The 21,443-nt window shown below is 34.9% G+C and overlaps 1 protein-coding gene across 2 annotated transcripts in view; it reads right to left on the bottom strand.

Annotated features, from left to right (window-relative positions):
• Positions 1-1,984: 1,984 nt before the first annotated feature.
• Positions 1,985-21,443, bottom strand: part of LOC111866358 (tubulin polyglutamylase TTLL5) — a 58,118-nt gene continuing 38,659 nt past the window's right edge. For both annotated transcript variants that reach the window (XM_023855223.2, XM_033752221.1), the window contains 6 exons: positions 19,713-19,938; positions 11,710-11,943; positions 10,280-10,373; positions 8,702-8,864; positions 6,936-7,102; positions 1,985-5,037 (listed from right to left, as the gene is read on the bottom strand). In XM_023855223.2, coding sequence (XP_023710991.1) covers positions 4,719-5,037; positions 6,936-7,102; positions 8,702-8,864; positions 10,280-10,373; positions 11,710-11,943; positions 19,713-19,938 — 1,203 coding nt within the window. In that variant the 3' untranslated portion in view covers positions 1,985-4,718. The remainder of the gene's footprint in view (positions 5,038-6,935; positions 7,103-8,701; positions 8,865-10,279; positions 10,374-11,709; positions 11,944-19,712; positions 19,939-21,443) is intronic.

Consider the following 21,443-nt stretch of genomic DNA (forward strand, 5'->3'; position numbering starts at 1 on the left):
CCAAACAAAAACTGAGTTCCAAACATGCCTATCAGTTGAGGCTAAAAGCAGAAATGACTTAAATGTCAAATGTGTGGCATTAGAAACCAAATGATAAAAACTTTCTTGAACCATGTAAAAGGGTCTCATAATCAGAGCCAAAGTGAAGACAGCAAAAGTGTTGAAGCTGAACAAATATGCCGTAATACAAAACAGAAGATATTAAATAACCAACAGTTTCAAGAGTTAACTAAACATATATACAAATAATTCTGTACAGCAGAACCTACCTCAAAAAATATTAGGCAAAGGTAAAGTTGTCCCTTTGCTTATGCATCATACCATTATGGCATATTAATAAATCAGCATTTTACCGATATCCAATCTGCATTCTCAGAAAAGAAAACTTAATTCTGACATAAATTAAATAGTTTATTGTTCATAGAGGACGGAAACTAAGCTCAGCAATATACCGTTCCTGATATTAACTTCTCAGGTCGCTACACAGGCAATTCAAATGATTCCCAGATCAATTCCCTATAATAACACCCACAATTATGCAAATTACACTCTGCTTCAGTTAGGTTTTACTAACAGATAACACACAGAAACAAAATACTACTGAAATGGTTTGAACTACTGTGTCTTCTAATGCAACATTCCCTTATAAATGATGAGTCTACAAGACTTATCATTAGGCCAAAATTAAATAACTGCACAGAGTATCATTTATTGAACAATCAATATATGTAAAGTTAAGAATATTACAGATGATAATGTTTTTCCTTGATACAGCAGAAGAAAAGATTTAATGGACTAGTTGTTTAAGTACGTAATAGCTTTCAGCTATATTAAACCGTCTTCGAACCATGTCACTGGTCTCAGCATCTGTATTCAGAGACAAACTAAAACAATATGGCAGACAGTTTTGGCAGCAGTATAAACCACTTATTTTTCATAACTTATATTACATACTGAATGTATTTAAATTTGTACAGTTTTGTCCCAGTATGTATATGAAATGACAAGAAATTAAAGAAGAAGATGCAATAGTATATTAAACTTTTCAATACCATGTTCATTTTCATAAGCCATGACTGCCAGAGTGAATTTCTGAAGCACTCTAGAAACAAAAATACTATAAATTTTAGAATAAAACAAGGTTCTTGCTTTAGTCTACTTCAGAATTAAAGGAGAAAAAATAAAATGAACTGTCCTGTGCATATCCATAGTCCTTCCATGCAATACTGAATACCCCACAACAGAGCATGCTAAACTAAATGATAAAGAATCAAGCTATACAAGGAATTTCATGTTACAGCAGCACCAAAGTAGGCCTTTTATTGTAAGTGAGATTAGATTTGAAAGGGGTAAGCATTAAAAGACCTTGCATCGTGACTATCCATGATCTATGATTTATTAGAAATCTCGAGGCTCTGTTCTCATTTCAGATTTTTCAGAACATGAACGAATACAATAGAAGTGAATATCTTGGTGCAACCAAAAGAAACAATGGGTATTACTGAATAATTCAAAGAACAGGATTACTTAAGGGTCTCAAAATGGAAATCAAACAACTGGTAACCTAGAGAAACAGATTCCAGATCTGGCATAAGAAAGTTCTATGGAGGTCATAAAACTGAACAAATCTGTTTCGTAAAGAGGAAATGAAGTTCACTGCTTCATGTTGCAGGTAGCAGCATACAAACTTTGCCAGAAAATAAATGAAGAAGGATAATTTAGAAAATATGATATTCAAGGATACAGATATGTCAGTAAAACTCACAGCTTGCAAGTGGATGGGGGGGGGGCAGGCGTGTTCCCTTAACAGGCCATGAAGGCCCATAGGGCTGTGAGACATTGAGGCTCCCACATTTCCTAGACAATCGGCAAACAGATGACAAGATGGCAGTGAGGTTGTCAGCCTTACATGCCTACTGCCTTTACCCCCACGAAGATTCCTAGTACTCATTTCTGTTAGGGGCTGAGTCAATCCTATGGTCACAGTGAGGCTGGAAGGATTAGGTCAACTGAAAAAGCCAATGAACTAATCAGGAATCAAACCAGCTTCCTTATCCAGTGTCAAGTGCTAGGATTCCATGCAAAATTCAATATACAACTGCAGATGGAACCACAGGCATAGGCATCAATGGTGGTCAGATTTCAGATTTAAGTCACTAATTTATGAAAGGATTCTTAAAGAAAAAACACCCAAAACTTTTTTATAAGTTATATACAGATAATACAGAAAATAATTCCATAATATTTTATCAGAATGTTATGGAAACTTGTAATACAACTAAACAACTGTTAATACCTATTAATGAATCAAATTTTGTAATAAAACTTTATGGATTATATAGAATTTTCTCTCCTTATAGAAGTATGTAATAAAGTAACTGGTCTTTGTCATTGTACAGGCAAATATTTTGGTGTTATATGTCACCTTTGGCTTAGGAAAGATTTTTGCAAATATACTATAAGTGACTAGCTGTTCATTTCAGAACTATTGTCTCTAGTTCTGTTCATATGCATATCCTAACAGACTATGATCCAGTTATCATAACTCCAGCTCTATTAGGTACGGTAGATATGTGGTGAGGTGATGTTATCTCAATATATGGATGATACTATTCAGTCACAAAAAATAACTTAATTCACTGTACCTCTTTTCTTAAAGTAGCTGTGCCAATTTGGTTGATACAGCACCATTAAATAAATAAATAAATAAATAAATAAATAAATTACTTCTGTATACAAGAAACAATAATGATGCTGCTTGAGGCCAAGATAATAATGTGTGCCAAGAGAGAGTTGCATTTGCTGGTTATAGGCAGTATTAATTCTCACAGTAGACGGATCTGCCACCAGTTGTCTGTCATCAGCTATAATAATTTTCACAAAAAATTCTTACTTAGAAGAGCTTCTTGAAAACTGTATTTTCTGTTTTTCCAGTAATAAATGTTATAATTGGATTCGAGTAACTGTAGCCACCAGTAAAAAAAAAATCCAAGTGAACTAAATAAATATATTAATAAATTCATTATAACCATGCAGCAAAACAGCAAAACGTTTTTCACTTCACATCACTGTCCCCCAGAACTTAGCTTAGTAATGCCTACTCTTCTTGTGTACAGAGCTGCAGAAAGGATAACCAGACAAAATGTAAAACATTCAATGGTACAGAAAATGCATTCATCAAAATAATGATAAAATAAGGGCTAAGTATCTGTTAAACAATTACTCTCAAATATGGTACAGAATGAAAAAATAAATTTACAGCATCAACAACACAACCACAGTAGTGCAACAACAAAACCTTACATTATAAATTGTGTAAAAAATGCTGTTACAAAATATCTCCTATTCTAACATTAACTAGATGGAGCATGTGGAGAATTATTGCCTCATTCAACACACATTTCATCATCATCATCATCATTTATCAATTGCAAACAGCAGTGCCACATTCATGCTTAAATTAAAAGACATCCCATCACAAAATATGTAAAAAGTATAGAGATAATGTCTCTGACAACAGTTCATAACGAAAATAAAAGACAGAAGGAAGCAACAGCCTGTACAGTGAAATACAGAAGTGAATGGGTTTATTGCTGTAAATCAAAAGCAAAAATGAAACACACTACTTCAGTTCTTGCATCACTGTAGAACTATTTTGTCCATGTGCCAAATTACCTTCTGTAGATGTTCCATGCCCCTCCTCACCCAGTGACAGAAAGTTATTTCTAACACTGGCGTGCCCATTAGGCAGCTGTAATTATTTCCAATGACAGGACAACAAAGAGAGTGGGCAGATATATAAATCTCTGAACAAGGTAGTGACAAGGTATTGTCACATGATTCCTGAAAGGGAGAATAGTTAAACAAGGAGAAACGGCCATGGCTAGGTAACAGCTTGGTAAATAGACTCCCATGGCAATGAATATGCATGCAACAACAGAAGAACTGTTGGAAGCAGTGATTTCTGTGTGGTCCATCCTGAAGCTACATGATGAGGACCAACAGGACAAGTTAGTTAGTTGTGAGTCAGCACTCATAGTTTCGTGGTTAGCCATGAACACAGAAGTAAAGGAATTTCCACTGTTAGAAGCCACTACCTAGCAATGACTAGTGAAGACATAACAAACTGTGAGATTAAGTGTGTGCTGTGGCTATCTGTAGAGCATGTAGTTTAGTGAGAATGTCATAAACATTTGTACTAAGAAGCTCTCTTTCAAATCTTAACTATTAAAGTATACACACAAACACAGATAGAGTATCAAAGGTCTTACCCTGAGGCCATCAGATCTCCTTAAATTGCAAAGAAATGTATTTATCCCAAAGTGCCCACTGTATACGGTTAAATAAATACTGATTTATGTAACTGGTCATGCAGTATACTCAGAATATATACAAGCTGAAATAAATTTGCTTTATATTACTGCACTGTATATTAGGTTTCAAAACTTATAACATTATAGCAAGAAACTCATTTTCGGATATTCCAGAGTACTGTGCTGTTTACAGCCTCCTGTTTTCATGGCCTTAATCCACATTTCTCAGTTTCACAAGACATATTTGAGAACTCACACATATTACAATACAGCCACTAGAAAAAATTAAAGCTATTATTTTCCCTTTGGCTAATTATTTTAAATAAAGACACTATTCCTTTGACTTGAAGGCATATATTGCACGTATAAAGTGTCACTGATGAATGAAAGGCTTGACAGTGATTATCACAGTGCTCGGGAAATCTTAAGGCTCTGCCTCTTGCCTGCACCACTGGCAGTGGAAGGCAAATTTGAGCTTTTCTGTGCTGTGGCTGAGGCTCCTGCAGCTGACAAACTCTTGGGGAGACTGGGCAGTGTTTTCCGACGATGAGATACACTACATTCACAGCTGGTCTTGTCCCGACCTCCTGGAGAATATGGCAGTGAACGCAGCAAACCAAATGGTTGTATGCTATCAGAATTTGTTCCTGAATGACCCAAGTACAAGTGTGCACATTTGTATAGCCGTGTCTGTGCTGAGAGAATTTCTTCAAGATCTTGCTCACTGCAATGATATAACTAAATTAACAATGCCACTTTTTCCACTAGGAATAAGCAGTTCTAGAAAGAGCAAATTAAGCATAATTTTCTTGGAAATATTTCAATCTATATGGTGAGGACAGCAAAAAAGTATAAATATTCTAGGGGGTAAAGGGTGGCTGGCGCGTAGGGCTCACACGCTTGCCGCCATCTATGAGCCGATTGTCTAGAAAATGTGGTAACCTCAACATCTCACAACCCTATGGGCCTGAACAGCCTGTTACAGGGATACCTTTACTTTACTTACTTTTAAGAGTACATAACATATTACTATTAATACAAGTAAAATCCACTGTAGACTGGCTCCTGACAATATGAAAGAGGTAGGATCTATTTTCCAGGAAAATGGAAACATTACGATACTAACACAGCAAGCCACTGCAGCAAACAGTAGAAGAAATCTGATGAAGACTATGCAGAGTATACTGCAGTAACAAATATGAAGCTGCTCACAGCTTATAACGTTTTGAAAGATATAGGTTCACCTAACTGTTAAATTAGGTTTAAACTATTGTTGCATGTAAGTAAGTCAATAAGTAAGTTACAAATGGATATAGAACTTAAATAAGAGTACTGATTTCAAAAATGCTCTTATTTCTCAACATAATCTCCCTGTACATTGAGGCACTTGTCCCATCATTTCACTAGCCCCTGAGAACCAGCAGCATAAAATTCTTTGGGCTGCTGTCGGAAGCAGGTGGTGACTGGGATCATGAAGGCATTCTGCTCACTGCATTCCAGCCTCAAGGACAAACTGTAAATGCCGACTCCTACCGTAACATCCTCAGGAAAATTTTTAAGGCCATTCAACAGAAGCGACCAGGACTCCTCACCAAAGGTGTGTTGCTCTTGCATGACAACACGTGTCCCTATACTTCCAAAAAGACAAATGAGAAGGTGCGAAATTTAAAGGGGGAAGTCCTTGAGCATCCTCCATAGAGCCCTGACCTTTCTCCAAGCGACTTCCATTTGTTCGGCCCTCTTAAACATCATCTTTCGGCTGCACATTTTCCCGACGATGAAGCTGTAGAAAGGGAAGTCACCAGCTGGTTCCGAAAGCAGACCAAAGAATTTTATGCTGCTGGTTTTCAGGGGCTTGTGAAATTATGGGACAAGTGCCTCAATGTACAGGGAGATTATGTTGAGAAATAAAAGCATTTTTCAAATCAGTACTCTCATTTGTTTAAGTTCTATATCCATCTGTAATTTACTTATTGATTTACCCTCGTATATATAAGTTTATCATATGAATGATTTTTATTCTTATTGTATATTATTTTATTGTTAATTTTAACAAATGTCTAGTCTAGATTTGTCTATTTTGTGAACTGAATAGAAACTAACTTGTATGAACCGTTTATAAAAATGTCAACGTTATCGTTACAATTCGGTAATGGTATGTGAGAAACTTGCAGCACTTGAAGTGCACTTGTGGTTGAAATATGTAATGTGTGCTATATAAGTAAACAAACAAACAGTAAACTATTGTTGCGCTGACTGTAAAAATTGTATATATTCATTATTCTGAATCATATTACGTATGCACGTATTCACCAGACAATATATGTGCCGCTAATGAAAGTTGTGGGCATGAGTAACATTTGCTTTATGTCTTACATATTTAACAAAGTTCATTTACTTTCAAGAAATCATTACTACAATAACAGACAGGTGTCACATAATTCATCTATTTAACATCAACCCTATGGGTGCATTCCAATTCTTCTTCAATATTCTCTACATTTTTTCCACCACAGATTTTGAAATGTAATAAATTCTTAAACCTTAGATTTCTCTACATTACTACTATGGCTCACTGAAAACTATAGCTCTTAGGCTAGTTGTGAATGGGTTATGACTCACTTAGCTGCAGCAAGAAACTGCTGATAAAGTTTGCCTGGTACGACACTGGGGTTGTCTGTCCCTTCATTATACAGATCTGTTTCCCTGTTGTAGAGGTAGATAAAGTCATTCAGCTGTTTTGCCACTACAGCCACACGATCTTTCCCAGCAAGTTTTCGACTTGGAACCTGCAGCATCAACAATACACATTAATTTTAAAATAGTGTACTGTAGCTGTCAGGTGTAGTGGCACTTCATTCCACTGATTCTCTGAAGGACTGTCCCAGTGGTAGGTTCATTACATCAACATCATTTTTGACATCATCATGTGTCTATGGTAACCTGTATTCAAAATACACAATATTATGACATTCAATTTTATGCCCATCTTCATATACTGGCATGTGTTGCATTACTTTTTAGTTTGCTGGTGATAGCTGGCATCATACCCGGGATGTTTTGAATACTAAACCAGCTTACCAACCTTTACACAGCAGAACTGTTGCTAATAATCTTAAAATAAATAAATAATAAATATCCATCAATATAAAGACAACCAACTGCATGAAAATGAGAGTATAGAGCCAACTTCTTGAAAAATGTGTATATCGAATGAACTTCCTGCAATGTGCATTTTTCAACATATCATCTGTATGCTCTAGTCAGACTCGAAGTTCCATACTTCTGAGAAAAGATGTTCAAGGAAATCACAACAGATGATGGTGATGGCGATTTGTTGTTGTTGTTGTTGTTGTTGTTGTTGTTGCTGCTGCCGTTGTACATTATCATTATAAAATTTCAAAATGGGTAGATCATCCTATGATAAAGCCTTTTCTGTTCCTTCATACTTTCCTACAAATGTTCCTCCTTCTCTATCCATTTAAACTGCTTCAATCACATATATTTACAAATACAGATTTTTCATTTTTACCTTACTTAACAATGCTGTGAGTTACTCAGCTTATACAGCATCACAGCATCAAATAATGAGACAGCACTGAATAATGAAATGAAAAGGATATGCAAGGAAGTGATCATGGACTAATTTTAAGGTACTGTCCTGGTATTTGCTGGTGGAAGTGAGCAAAACCATGAAAAACCTGTTAGGATAGTTGGTGTTCCAGATGGATTTCAGTGGAGTACCTACTAGATAGAAGTCAGAAGTCTTACCACTTGAAACAACTTGCTCAACAGAATTGAACATGCATGAGTGGACAGATAATAATACATACAAAATCAAGCTTGTTATTGTTGTATTTTACAATATTATTCTTAATGACAGCTACTACTTTTAAAGTACAATGTGAGTTTTCAAGATACTGACTGAAGACACAAAGTTGGATGTAACAAATATTTCATACAGATTTTGGTACCTCAGTAATCTCAAAGATAAATGTTCATTTATTTCATGTATACCTAGGGGACATTTTAAAGAACCATTTTCTTTTACCATTTCTACCACAAACCCCACATTAAGAATATTTAAAAATATGGTTCTTATATATAAGTAAATGCACTGCCTCCCCATTCAGTCCTTTTCAATTTTAAATTGCTTATGAAAATAACGAAAATTTACTCTGCGAGCCAAAGAAACCAAACTGACCTTACACACACAATATCAGGTTACTGACGGTTGAGGCAGGTGTCACACAGTTATTACTGAGCTGCGAAGGATTAAAAAGCATTACCAGTATGTTAACATAAGACAAAGAAAAGTGATAAAATTAAACCTTTCAGCTTATGAATGAAATAAATACAGTGCAGTTCCATAATTTTATCCAATTTACCTGGACAAAAAATGGAGTACGGAGACTGGAAGAAGCCTTTTGTAGGAAGCGCAAAATCAATTTACCATGGTCTTCAGTTATGGAATCTGCTCTAGTTTGTCCAGATATTTGTCGCAGGATGCAGATCAGATACTGAGTAAATGCTCGTCGAGCTTGGTGCTGGCTGAAGTGCAATTACATCATCATTAAATAAACTCACTTCTTCAGACAAGGTACTGAAGGTAGGGGTTATTTTCTATCATGCTAGTGTAATCACTAGTGTGGCTACTAAGACCATTGCTTATTTGTTTCTTTACTTGCTCAATACGGTTTTATCAAATGCATATTTTATATTGCATTGTGCATATCAATTGTACTTAACTTTGCTTTTGCTTGTACCTCAATTTTGAGGAATTATGAGCACACCCATCACAGGTTATAAAAAGATATCTCAGTGCTGTCTCAGTCTCAGTCCACCAGTGAGATTCATTCCATCTATGATGATCAGTCTGTCTAGAGTGATTAGTACTAGCAGTTGTTCTCAGTCCAGCTTAATTTAAAGAGTCAGCTGACATTAATCAGGTAATGTCAGTTAAGACATCAGTTATAAGCTGTAAGCCTGTGGTGAGAACATCATGCATTATATGTGTGAATAATTCAGTACTGTCTATGAAAAGCATACATCTTAGAAGCATACAAATCATAAAACACATACACAGTATCAGATGATTATAACTGATGAACAGGGAAGCATAAGGGATGAATGACTATTTTAAGGTACTAGTTTAGCGTCTATCTGGAGGAAATTAGGAAAATCATAGATAACTTTGGTGAAGACAGTCAATCTCATAGCCAAGATCCATTCTGGGGTCTCCTAATTATGAAACATATGTAACAACTGCTTTAAAATATCTGGTAACTAAAACTGATGCGAATGCACATGAGAAAAACAATGAAGCTAATTTCACTGGCAGGCTTCTCGTTTATGAAATGGACTACTTTTCCAGGAAATTTTAAATGCAACTCAAATGGCATGGTTAACTATGAATCCTTACTTTGGAATTATGACACGTAAATATATTACTTCATAATCAGGCATGCAGACTAAATATTAAGTTACTTCAAGTGACTACTGTTTCTTTTGAACTAACAAACTGTTAACAAATGGCACACACATTTAAATTCATACATAATATGGCTGATTTACTACAAATAGTAAGAGGTTTTAAACTGCAATATTTTAATGAAGAACAAATCTGCTATTGATCTTACAAACTGATATAATTATGTAACTGATCTCTTCAATAGGAAACAGGTTTGCTAATACTACTCCCCAATCATTTTACTGTAACTGTTGAAAGCATGTGAACTAATTCCAGATTTCACAGTGGGGAGAAGAAGAGATCACACAGATAAACTATATCAATGTCCTGTAAATGATAAGCACTTCCCCTATCCTTCTGTAACAAATATGAGTCCACTCAGACCAAGCAGCAGGTCTCTTTGCCTCCCCTAACCATACATAAAGCCAATGACACCACGCAATATATGCAAGTTTGTCACTATGTCACAGAAGACTTTTAAAATATACAGCATTACCTGAGTCGACTGCCATCCTCCATAGCTTGAATTACTTCATTCTTCAGTTCTGTTGCCTCCTTTCTCTCCTCAGCAACAACTGACTCATCACTTTCTGCAGCAAAGGTGGGTACAGTTTACACAACTACAAAAGGTTTGAATAATCACCACCCTAACTACTGAAAATATAAAGTGTTCTTTCAAAGTCTACCAGGAAATAAAAGTACACTTTAAAAGACAATGCATTAGGAATGTTCGTCCATTGTACATCCTCTTCAGTATTTATTTGATTCATTTACTGATTTCCACTTTGATAATCCATTTGCAATTGGTCAAAAATAACTAATTGATGAGCCAGTACACTCTCCAAGCAAAACAACTAGAAAGACCATCAGTCATACTGTTAAGTATGGTGTGTTGCACCATATCAAGGCTGCATAACTTTATTAAAGAAAAGCATTATAACACAACAATAGATGTCATTCACTTAACTCATTTTCAAGCAATCTAACCCTCTTAAGACCTAAGGGTTAATAATGATGGTATATTAATGGAATGACTGACTGCTTGGACATTATCCATCAAACTATTCTTAACAATATTTTGGGGACTGGACTCTGCCTCTGTTCTCAGGTTAAATGCCTAATTAGTTGGGCCTAATCGATAGAGCTAGCCCCTATCCCTGGACACCAGAACCAACATGAGGCAGGCTACATAAACCAAACACAATATACACCATCTGCAGGAGGTCAGATGAAAATTTCAAATGTCACATACATGAGATTTTGCACATATGGCTCTGCATAATGCAATGGCTAGAGCCCATGAAACCAGAGTCAAACTAAAACAGAAGCTGAAGCCATCAGACTTCAATTATAAAAAGAATAACAGAATTCATAACACCTATAGTTGTCCATGATATGTATATAGTGGCTGACTTGTAGTGCACTCAATTTCACCTGTTGCTTGCAAGCAATGCAACAGATTAGTGTAATTAGGGCACCTGATGAGGGCACTATGTTGCCGAAACATGTCGTGAAGTAACAGGTGAAATTGAGCGCACTACAAGACGGCCACTATATACATATCACGGATGAAAATCAGTGCAACAGGACGCTAAAATACAACATAACACACTGTTATAAAATGTGACTAGACATGGTGATTTCCAATGGTCACGAAACCAAGTCTGATCATAACTAATATTACTGCCAGTTGCACAGAGAAGTTCCTTCTAAATGTCACTAACTTTTACCACCTTAACACAGTGTGATACACAAAGATTATTCAATGAGTATGGACTACCATGAAAAACTCAAATCTAAATCATACATTCTTTCAAAATTGATGTACAAATTATTGGTGGAATTTCCTGTTTTTCTGACTGCTGCATTCCAACCACATTCAGAAAACTTCCTCTATATCTGTCACATTTCACTCATTCCACATACCAGATTTGTTGAGATGTCTTTCATCTAAACTGTTCTTGTGGCCTTGCAAAAGAGCTCTCTCATAACGAGTAAGGCGATCTGGAAGTGGAGAGCTCACAGCTTTACAAGCTGATTGTAGCTCAGGAAACAGCTGCTGATGAATAAGCAGATTGTAGTTGTGGAGCACCATCACAGGCGGGGCACACAACTGGGCACCAGAAACTACTGAAGTACATGTAATTCCAGTCACTGGATCTACAGTTCAAATGAAGATACCAAATAGAAAAGTGAGAATCTGTTACTTCAGTGAATACACTCTATCTCTGCCTACAAATAAATCACAATTGTTTGTATTTCTTCCATTTACTGAATCATAATTTAGTTCTTTCTGTATGTATTTCTTTTTACTTTAGTCTAATCTGACACAAACCTTGATATTTCTCTGAACTCTAATGTCCATCATTTTCTACTCAATATTTATAAATATACTGACATGAAATTTGAACATAATAAGGCGCAGAGCTATATAATGCTCATCATGAACATTAAACAATATTGAAAGGTATATGACAATCTGGAGTTCTTAAACTGCATTCTTCACAGCTTCATGTACTTCTCTGGAATGGTGTTTGCTTATTCCCTGATGCAATTATTATAGTGAGAAAATTAAAATGTATTTTTCATTCACATTATAAATATAATCCCACATATTTAATTCCATGTCACCTCTCTGGGAAAGGTGAACTCCTATTTTAAGAAACTTTCCATTTATCATTTGGTTACTCTATCGTATCACATTCAAGCAAGGCATTCGGAATCAATATTACAATTACATGCATCAGGCAAAGGTAATGGTGTCTCTGTGCTTAACGGCACAATGCCATAAAGATGTATCAGGGAGTAAAGGCACAACTATATTCATTCTTAACTTTGGCACTAGATGGAGGTGAATGGTCAGCCTCATCTACCTGTGCTTTACTTCAGGGTAATAACTCTGGTACCCACTGGATAGGAGGCTGGGTGGGCTCCAGAGCTGGTATGGATGTTATGGAGAAGACAAAAATCGCCTTCCCTGGTGGCATGAATTGAATCCTGATTCCTCATTTGTCCAGACCATAGGATAGTCACTGTACTGTATATTTTACATATATATATATGTGTGTGTGTGTGTGTGTGTGTATAGATAAAATGAAAGTTATCTTTTGAATGAAACATACCATCAAAATCAGTATTGTAGCCAATAACTAATGAATTTCAACAGAAAGAAAAACATGAATATCAAGAATCAGTTGCCTCTATAGATATGAACCTACTGCTGCAAAGTTACCCTCACTACTTGGAACAAGATTATAATTTGCTTGTATCTTGTTAAATATTCAAAACGTGCCTCTCTTCCAAAGAGTTCCTTCAGTGTAGATCTCTTTGTATCAAATTTATCAAAACTAAACCAGCAGCTTCAGAAATGCAATGTGTGTGGACAGACATTACCTCCCAGTACATATTCTCTTTATGCAGTTAGTATAAAAACCTCATGAAAATATGCGGAAACAAAAGTAGAATATATTTAATGTACAACACAATGCAGACTGGAAAAGAAATTAATATTGTGCCTTCCAACTGTGAACAAAAGATTGGTGGCAATATCACAGCAGACATCCATTCATTCACAGTATAGAAGAGAAAATCACAGACTTCCATTAAGAAAGAATTAAGTCTGAATTTAATCTATGGCAGTTTTATGTGATTTCCCTCAGTCCCTCCACATATATGTTGAGAACTGCAATGGAGAAGATCAACATCTCTTTTCAGTCACTTACTTATATTGTGACATGAAAGCTAAAAGGGGCATCCATTGCTTTGTTACAGTACTTTAGATGTGAGAGTGACATGGAGACACCATATCAAAAGGGCTGTAGCCAAGGCCTTGTGTACATATGTAAGAAACTTTTCTCTTACAAGTATGATGTTTTTGGACATTATCCATCATCTTGTCTTTTTTTTTTTAACCAACCTGTTTCTTTTTCAAAACACAACGTTTTGGAGACTGGATTCTGTCCCCAATACCTCATACAGGAAATACAAGGAATCAGCCCACATGTCTCTGCTGGACCATCCGATCAGTCAACCCAGTGTGGATATCTCTCCCATCTGGACCCCTGCCATCACAGCAAAAGTCAAGAGCCTACAGCGCTGTCAAGTGTAGCTGGAGTGGGTAACTATTTATTTTGTGTGTTGGCACCAAAAGGAGTATGGCTTCTCTCCAGGTATGATTTCATTTGAAATACTTCTTTGGTGCAATGCCTCGTATGTGTGGACCTTCAATAGTTGAATATTTTCTTAGCTCTCACAGATGGTTTATGTTGTGCTTGGTTTATGAGCCCTTTCTAAAACTGGCATACGTGTACGGAGATTGGGGCTATCTCTATCTATTGGACCCAACTGAGTAGGTTTTTCCTGAGGATGAGGACAGAATCCAGTCTCTGAATCGTTGCGTTTTGAAAAAGAAACAGGAAGGTTTAAAAAAAAGAAGACAAAATGTTGGATAATGTACAAAAACATAATACTTTAAGCAATATACCAGCAGCACAAGCTTTTAGATCTAACTTTTATCTTTTCAAAAGTGGGCATTTAAGTATAAATATTAAACTTACTCTTTACAAAGCTCTGATTAGATCAGTTATGACTTATGCCTGCCTCACCTGACTGTATGCAACGGACGCTCACCTCTTGAAATTGCAGCGCCTGCAGGACCGAGTACTCCACACTATTGGATATCTTGACAAGTTCATATCAGTCCATGAATTACATGAGGCTTTCAAAATTTCTTACATGTATGACTATATAACTAAATCATGCAGGACACAGGCATAAGTAATCCCAAAACCATGTAAACCTAAATGTACCTGGTACTGGACAAGAAGTCAGGCATAGGAAGTATATAAGAGGCTCAACTTTGGCAGCAGTAAGGTCTACAATCGTTCAGCTGATTAACTGCAGTTTCAGAATAGACGCATAAGTTAAAGCATAACCTGCTGAACAATCTTGCATTGACAGAAGACCTCTGTACCTGTGTTAATGTTACTTAGTATAGTCCAGTGACAAAAGGCGCACACAGTCCATAGTGACCTGGATGCCGTGACAGCATGGATACACTTATGCTGCAACTACAGTGCAACAAGTGTAGCGCCTGCATAGAAAGACCTACCCTTCTCTCATTGAAAGGGGGTACGCCCCATTTCTATATATATATATGTGTGTGTGTGTGTGTGTGTGTATGTGTCTAGGAGAGCAAAAATCTTGGAAATGGGTCTCGAAGAGGTTGAAGCCAGGAATGACCGTGCTGCTGAAGGCAAGTAGCAATTCAACCAGCTGACCAACCGATTGAGCAAAGCATACTGTCACGTGTAGGGTGGTATGCGTGACAAGAATGACGGGTTCTAGTTTGGATGATTGGACTTATTAGCAGCTTGGTTAAATCGTAAAGACTGTATTATTATTTAGGGTCGTTCAAATGATATAAACAAAAATGAGACCTCCAAGGGTTTAAAACATATTATGAATTTTACAATGCAGAATCAACACACAAATACTATAATTATCCCTGCTTTGCATAGACCTGATTTGGTGAAATATTCGTGTATCAACAATAAAATTCAGGGTTTTAATAGAAAACTAAGTTCAATGACAAAAGCCTTGCCGGACGTGGTAATGCTTGATATGACCTTGGACAGAAAAGATTTTACACAACATGGGTTGCATTTAAATTCGATAGGGAAAGAAAAAGTTGCTTTGCTCATTGGGCAGCAATTAAAAAATCTGCTAACCAAACAGGAAAATATCATCCTTTCGCTTCCACGGATTGATGATAAAAATGACTCAATTTCTCTGATGGAAAAAGATGGCTCTGATGTTATGTTGTCATTAGAATGGTTTCCAAATAAAGTTAGAGCATCGGGTAGATCCAAAAAGCCACCAGTAACAAGAACAGATGATTTTTAATGGTTAATCAAATGAAAAACATCAAAGTGAAAACACGAAAATTAAGTTCCAGAAGAGTCTCAATAAAAAATTCCACTAAAGTCAATAAAGAAAACAGTACCTAGTGTATTAAACCAAAATTTGTGTCAGTTGACTGACTGACAGGAAATTAAATCACTATTCAGAGTAAACCTAATCCAAAACATGGCACTCTATGCATTGAAAATCATTATAACAATTATAACATTATATCTCATCAAAATATACGAGGTTTATGTAATAAATCTAATGAAATTTTATGTCATTTTGTATCTGAATCTCCTCATTTATTGTGTTTTACTGAACATCATTTATCAATGTCTGAAATTCAATCTATGCATATTGATAGTTATTCTCTTGGTGCACAATTTTGTAGAAATCAGATGCGGAAGGGTGGTGTGTGCATATTTGTCAAAAATGTCATAAACTACTCCACTCTAAACTTGGAAACTTACAATACCGACAAAGATCTTGAGATTTGTGCTATTCAATTAAATATTTTGAATAGAAAATTCTGTATTTTAACTATATACAGGTCACCAACTGGAAATTTTTCCAAATTTCTGATGGATTTAGAGCTGATTTTAAAGTTAATTTATAATTCCAAAGTTGATTTAATCATTTGTGGAGATTTTAATATAAATTGTTTGGAAGAAACAAGTAGGGTGAGACAATTAAAAGCCCTTTTTGAAACATTTAATCTAATAAATATTGTCACTTTTCCCACTAGAATATGTGCTAGCATTAGTACTGCTACTGATAATATCTTTATAGATATTTCCAAATATGATTATCATTGTCTCGTCTCTACATAATGGATTATCAGATCATGAAGCCCAATTACTCAAAATAGTGCTTCTGTTAAAAGATAAAAAAGATTTTCAGACATACTCCCATATAAAAATCGATGATTTTACAGCTGCAGAATTGTTGTTACAACTATGTTATGAAACTTAGGATGAAATTTTTGAGGAGGAGGATGTAAGTCTTTTATTTAACTCCTTCTTAAATACTTATTTGAGAATCTTTAATGCAAGTTCCCCCCCCCCCTCAAAAATATACACTACATTAAAGAAAAATATATCACTTGGATTACTCAAGGTATGAAAACATCTTGTAAACGTAAAAGGGAGCTATACATAATGATGAAAAAATGTAAATACATCCATTAAATCATATTATGATAAATATTGCAAGGTAATAAAAAGGTTACAACTGCAGCAAAAAAAATGGCATATGATAATTTTTGTACTAAACACATGATAAGATGAAATCTACCTGGAAAATTATAAATACAGAAACAGGTAGATCTACTAAACAAGATGATGCCAATTATTTAACTGATAAATCCTGTAATCAGAATGTTGCAGAAACTATAAATGAATATTTCCTATCATTAGCGGATACTCTGGCAAACTCAGTAACAAATAGCCTTGGTAGTTTACCTGAAATGAACTACTTGTCATGGAACAGGCAATAAAATTTAAATTTCCAAAAATTTGTAATAAACCAGTTACTACTGAAGAAATGAAAAATCATTTACTCTTTTAAAACTAAAGACTCCTGTGGCTATGACCTGATATCTTTGAGGGTCTTAAAAATGAGTACACCCTTTATAAGTTCGCCCCTTAATCATATATGTAATAAAATTATAAGATTTGGTGTTTTCCTAGAGAGACTAAAATACTCAATAATAAAGCCACTTTATAAAAAAGGGGATACAAAATTAATATCAAATTACAGACCTGTTTCTCTACTAACATCATTTTCTAAAATAGTTGAGAAAGTTATATTTAACAGACTGATGAATCATTTGAATAAGTATGCTATTCTTAGTCCAAGTCAATATGGCTTTCAAAAACATTTCTTCACAGATAATGCTGTTTATGCTTTATTGAATGAGGTTTTAACTGCCTTAAATAATAAATCTAGAGTCAAGGGAATTTTTTGTGATATTGAAAAACCGTTTGACTGTGTAAATCATGATATTCTTCTTCATAAACTATAAATATATGGAGTTACAGGTTCAACCAATAAATTATTTTCACAATTTTTAAGTAATAGATACCAGCGTATAAATTTAAAAGATAAATCAAGTGGTCAGATCTTAACATCAAACTGGTCTAAAATAAAACATGGTGTACCTAAGGTTCAGTCCTGGGACCTTTGTTATTTTTGCTATATATAAATGATTTCCCAGTGGTCATTAATAAGTTATCTATGCCTTTTTTATTTGTGGATAATACTAGTCTAATAATTACAGACAGAAACACAGATAATATAAACGCTAAATTAAATATGAATTTTCAAATAGTGCACAAATGGTTTAAATCAAATTTGTTATCTATTAATTTTTTAAAATCCAATTGTATGCAATTTAAAACAAAAAACACTGTATCAACTGATACTATATTGACCTGTAATAATAATGTTATAACTGAAGTTTCCCATATTAAATTTCTAGGTTTAATAATAGATGATACATTGACTTGGAATTTGCACACAGATAAGCTTATGAAGGGACTGACCAGAGTATTATAAGATTAGAGCAGTTAAATCCTATATGTCCTCTACTTCATTTACAATGATCTATTATTCTTCATTTCATTCTGTTTTAGCTTATGATATTTTATTTTGGGGTTTATCGTCAAACAGCGATAAACTCTTTAAGCTGCAAAAAAGAGTTGTACATATAATGACAGGTCATGGAAATAGGACTTCATGTAGGGCTCTTTTTTAAAAAATTGGAAATATTACCACTGAAATCATAATATATTTTTTCTATTTTATTATTTGCTGTAAAGAATAAAAAAACTTTTTATTACAAATCATGATAGCCATAATGTGAAGACTAGACAAGGTGAAAATCTTCATTTTCCTCTTTCAAGATTAACTATATATCAAAACGGCATATATTTTACCGGTATTAAAATTTTCAATAAATTACCTGATCTTAAAGAGTTGACTGGGTCACCTAAAAATTTAAGAGAATCTTAAAAAATATCTGGTTTCTCATTGTTTTTATAATTTGGAGGAGTTTCATGATATTAATTTTTAACTGTTTTGTAATCTTTGTGGTCTATATGAAATATTATGTATATATGATCTTTTGCCTTTTATGTTTAACTTTTTCTTGCATTAATTGTAACATGTTACTTTGCATAGTTGTGAAATTTTTGTTAGACAATGTGCCATATTGCACAGCTGATCTCATATATTTTTACTAATTTGATTTGTTTCATTCTGGTCTGTCACACTATTTATTACAGAGTGGATAATTTTCAGTCCAGTGTGACATAAAGACTGAAGTGTTGTAAACTTGTATGTCACACAGGACTGAAAATTATCCACTCTGTCATGTATTTGTTGGACAAGTACTATTTTGCAAGGCCGACTGTATTATTGACGGTAACTACATCCGCTGAAATTGTAATTTCTTATGGATCTATGGTGGACTAATAAATACAAAATACAATACAATACTCTCTTTTAATTACACTCATAAATTACAGGCAATACAGTGCCGTTGCTGATTTACACACAATTCATAATCCACTGTTACACATAAACACTAGTCCTCTCCTGTAAGTAAGTAAAAGTAAACGTATCCCTGTAATACTATTACAATACTATTTGCGCTTTAATTAAATAAATTAATATTGTCATGTACCAGAAGCTGACATGTCCCATTCAACTCCAGTTCCTCCTGTTTTCTTGGACACTCCCAGTGGCATGTTAGAAAGCAAAGTTGAAAATCAACGGCAACAAAAAATCTCCTTGTTTCAGACTATTCTAAATTTGAATGAGAGACCACATATGTACTTATTTCATGCAATATTTGAATATTCATCCTTTATGGTGCAATGCTGAAGAGAAGTCAATAGAGCAACACTGTACATGGAAAAATAAACACTAGTAAATGGTGAAATTAAAGGAAAACTTTACCTTCTAAATGTAATGGTAGGGGAACAAAGTAAATGATCATTGAAAACTTTTATCATGTTTACCTAGGAAACATCCATAACGTTTCCAGCTTTCAGCTGATGGGAATATTCGCACAAATCCACCCCTTCGCTCAAATTCTGCACGAACTGACTTGATGATGCGGTTTTCTTCAGGAGAGAGTGAAAGGGAACTAGCAACCAACCGTGAGGATGTGACTACTGTAGGTGGCTTCCTTCCAATACTATTGCTGCTACCAGCCAGAGCATCAGCAGACTGGACACGTCGATACTGCACAGAACGTCCATGATATCATACTTCGTAATTCTGAAATTTCATCACTTTTTTGAACCAGCAGATATTTGATCTCTAACCAATATATCATAAAAAATACAGATTAAGAACTAACTAAACTAATTTAAAAACCAACTAACAAACTAACCAGCTAACTAACTATACAGTCTGTCTTTCTTGTAGAGTTGCTAGCTCCCAATCTAGTCAAAAAATGTGTTGGTTTAATGTACCCTTCATCACCATGTTCATAAAAACCTATCACTGTATCCTATCCAGAGTCAACTGATGCAAATCATACATTTCAGTATTATCCTTGCATTTATGGCTAAGTCTTTCATGTGATCTCTTTGTTAGGGTTTTCTGACCATAATTTTGTATGCACTCCTCATCTCTTACAAGTAAACTACATGTTCCAACCATCTTGTCCTTGATTTAATCACCCTACAAATACTGAGAACTGTACAACTTTTCTCTGTCAGTTCGTTATTTCTTTCCTCTTTCATTGAAATATTCTTCTCAGCACTTTATTCTCAGATACCATCAAGAATGGCATATATGCTTTGATAAAACTTTATTTTAATATTTGATTATGCTGAAATATTCAATGGATAACAAATATGAAATTTTTAACACATACTTAATAAAAAAATATATAAACTGAATATATATGTAGGCAAAATCTTAAATTCTGCAATATTAACAAGAATGCTGAGTGGTTTTGACTGTAAGTAGGATGACTTTCACCTTTCCATCCGGGTAATTTTCATCTTATGTTATGATTTCTGAGAGGACACCTAATTCCATTTACGAGTATTTACTTGTTGTTCATTTAACAGTGCTGTCAGTGTTTCGGACTATATGGCAACTTGACATGATGATGATGAACTGGATAGGGCATGAAAGGTCATCAATCTGGACAAATTTGAGGTACTATCCCAGTTTTTCCAGGAGGGACTGTGAACAACCACAAAAACCAATAGCCAGGATAGTGGTGTTCCAGCCAAGCATCAGATCACCAGTCCAAAGCATTATGTAGTGGTATCTCCTTTCCACAAAATCAGTTCAGGGATAGTGTTATGGTACACAGTTAAAGAGGTTTCATGGAGGTTCCATTATACTTGCATAGTTTAAGCATGACTGAACTGTTCACAGGAAGATTCCACAATATAATTCTCAATCGCCATGAATCTGGTTTCCCAGTATAAAGTTTCACATAACTAGTACTTAGGGTCTTATTTAGGGATGCAAATCATCGTGTCCAACCCTTGCCTTCAACAGAAGTGGAAAATTATACTCCAGTGAGTACAGAGCTTTGCTATGCTGTGTATGTCACTGACCTTCACATGCATGTTACAAATAACTGTCACAAAGCTAATCACACTATAGGAAATACAATACAGTCAGAAATACTTTCCCTTTCATGTCAATAAACAAACACAATACCAAAAAAAATGTTTCAGGTTAAAGTTATGGACCTTGACATTTGTCATCCGGGGACAAGG

This window comes from Cryptotermes secundus, unplaced genomic scaffold, assembly GCF_002891405.2.
Source record: "Cryptotermes secundus unplaced genomic scaffold, Csec_1.0 scaffold497, whole genome shotgun sequence".
Lineage (NCBI taxonomy): Eukaryota > Metazoa > Arthropoda > Insecta > Blattodea > Kalotermitidae > Cryptotermes > Cryptotermes secundus.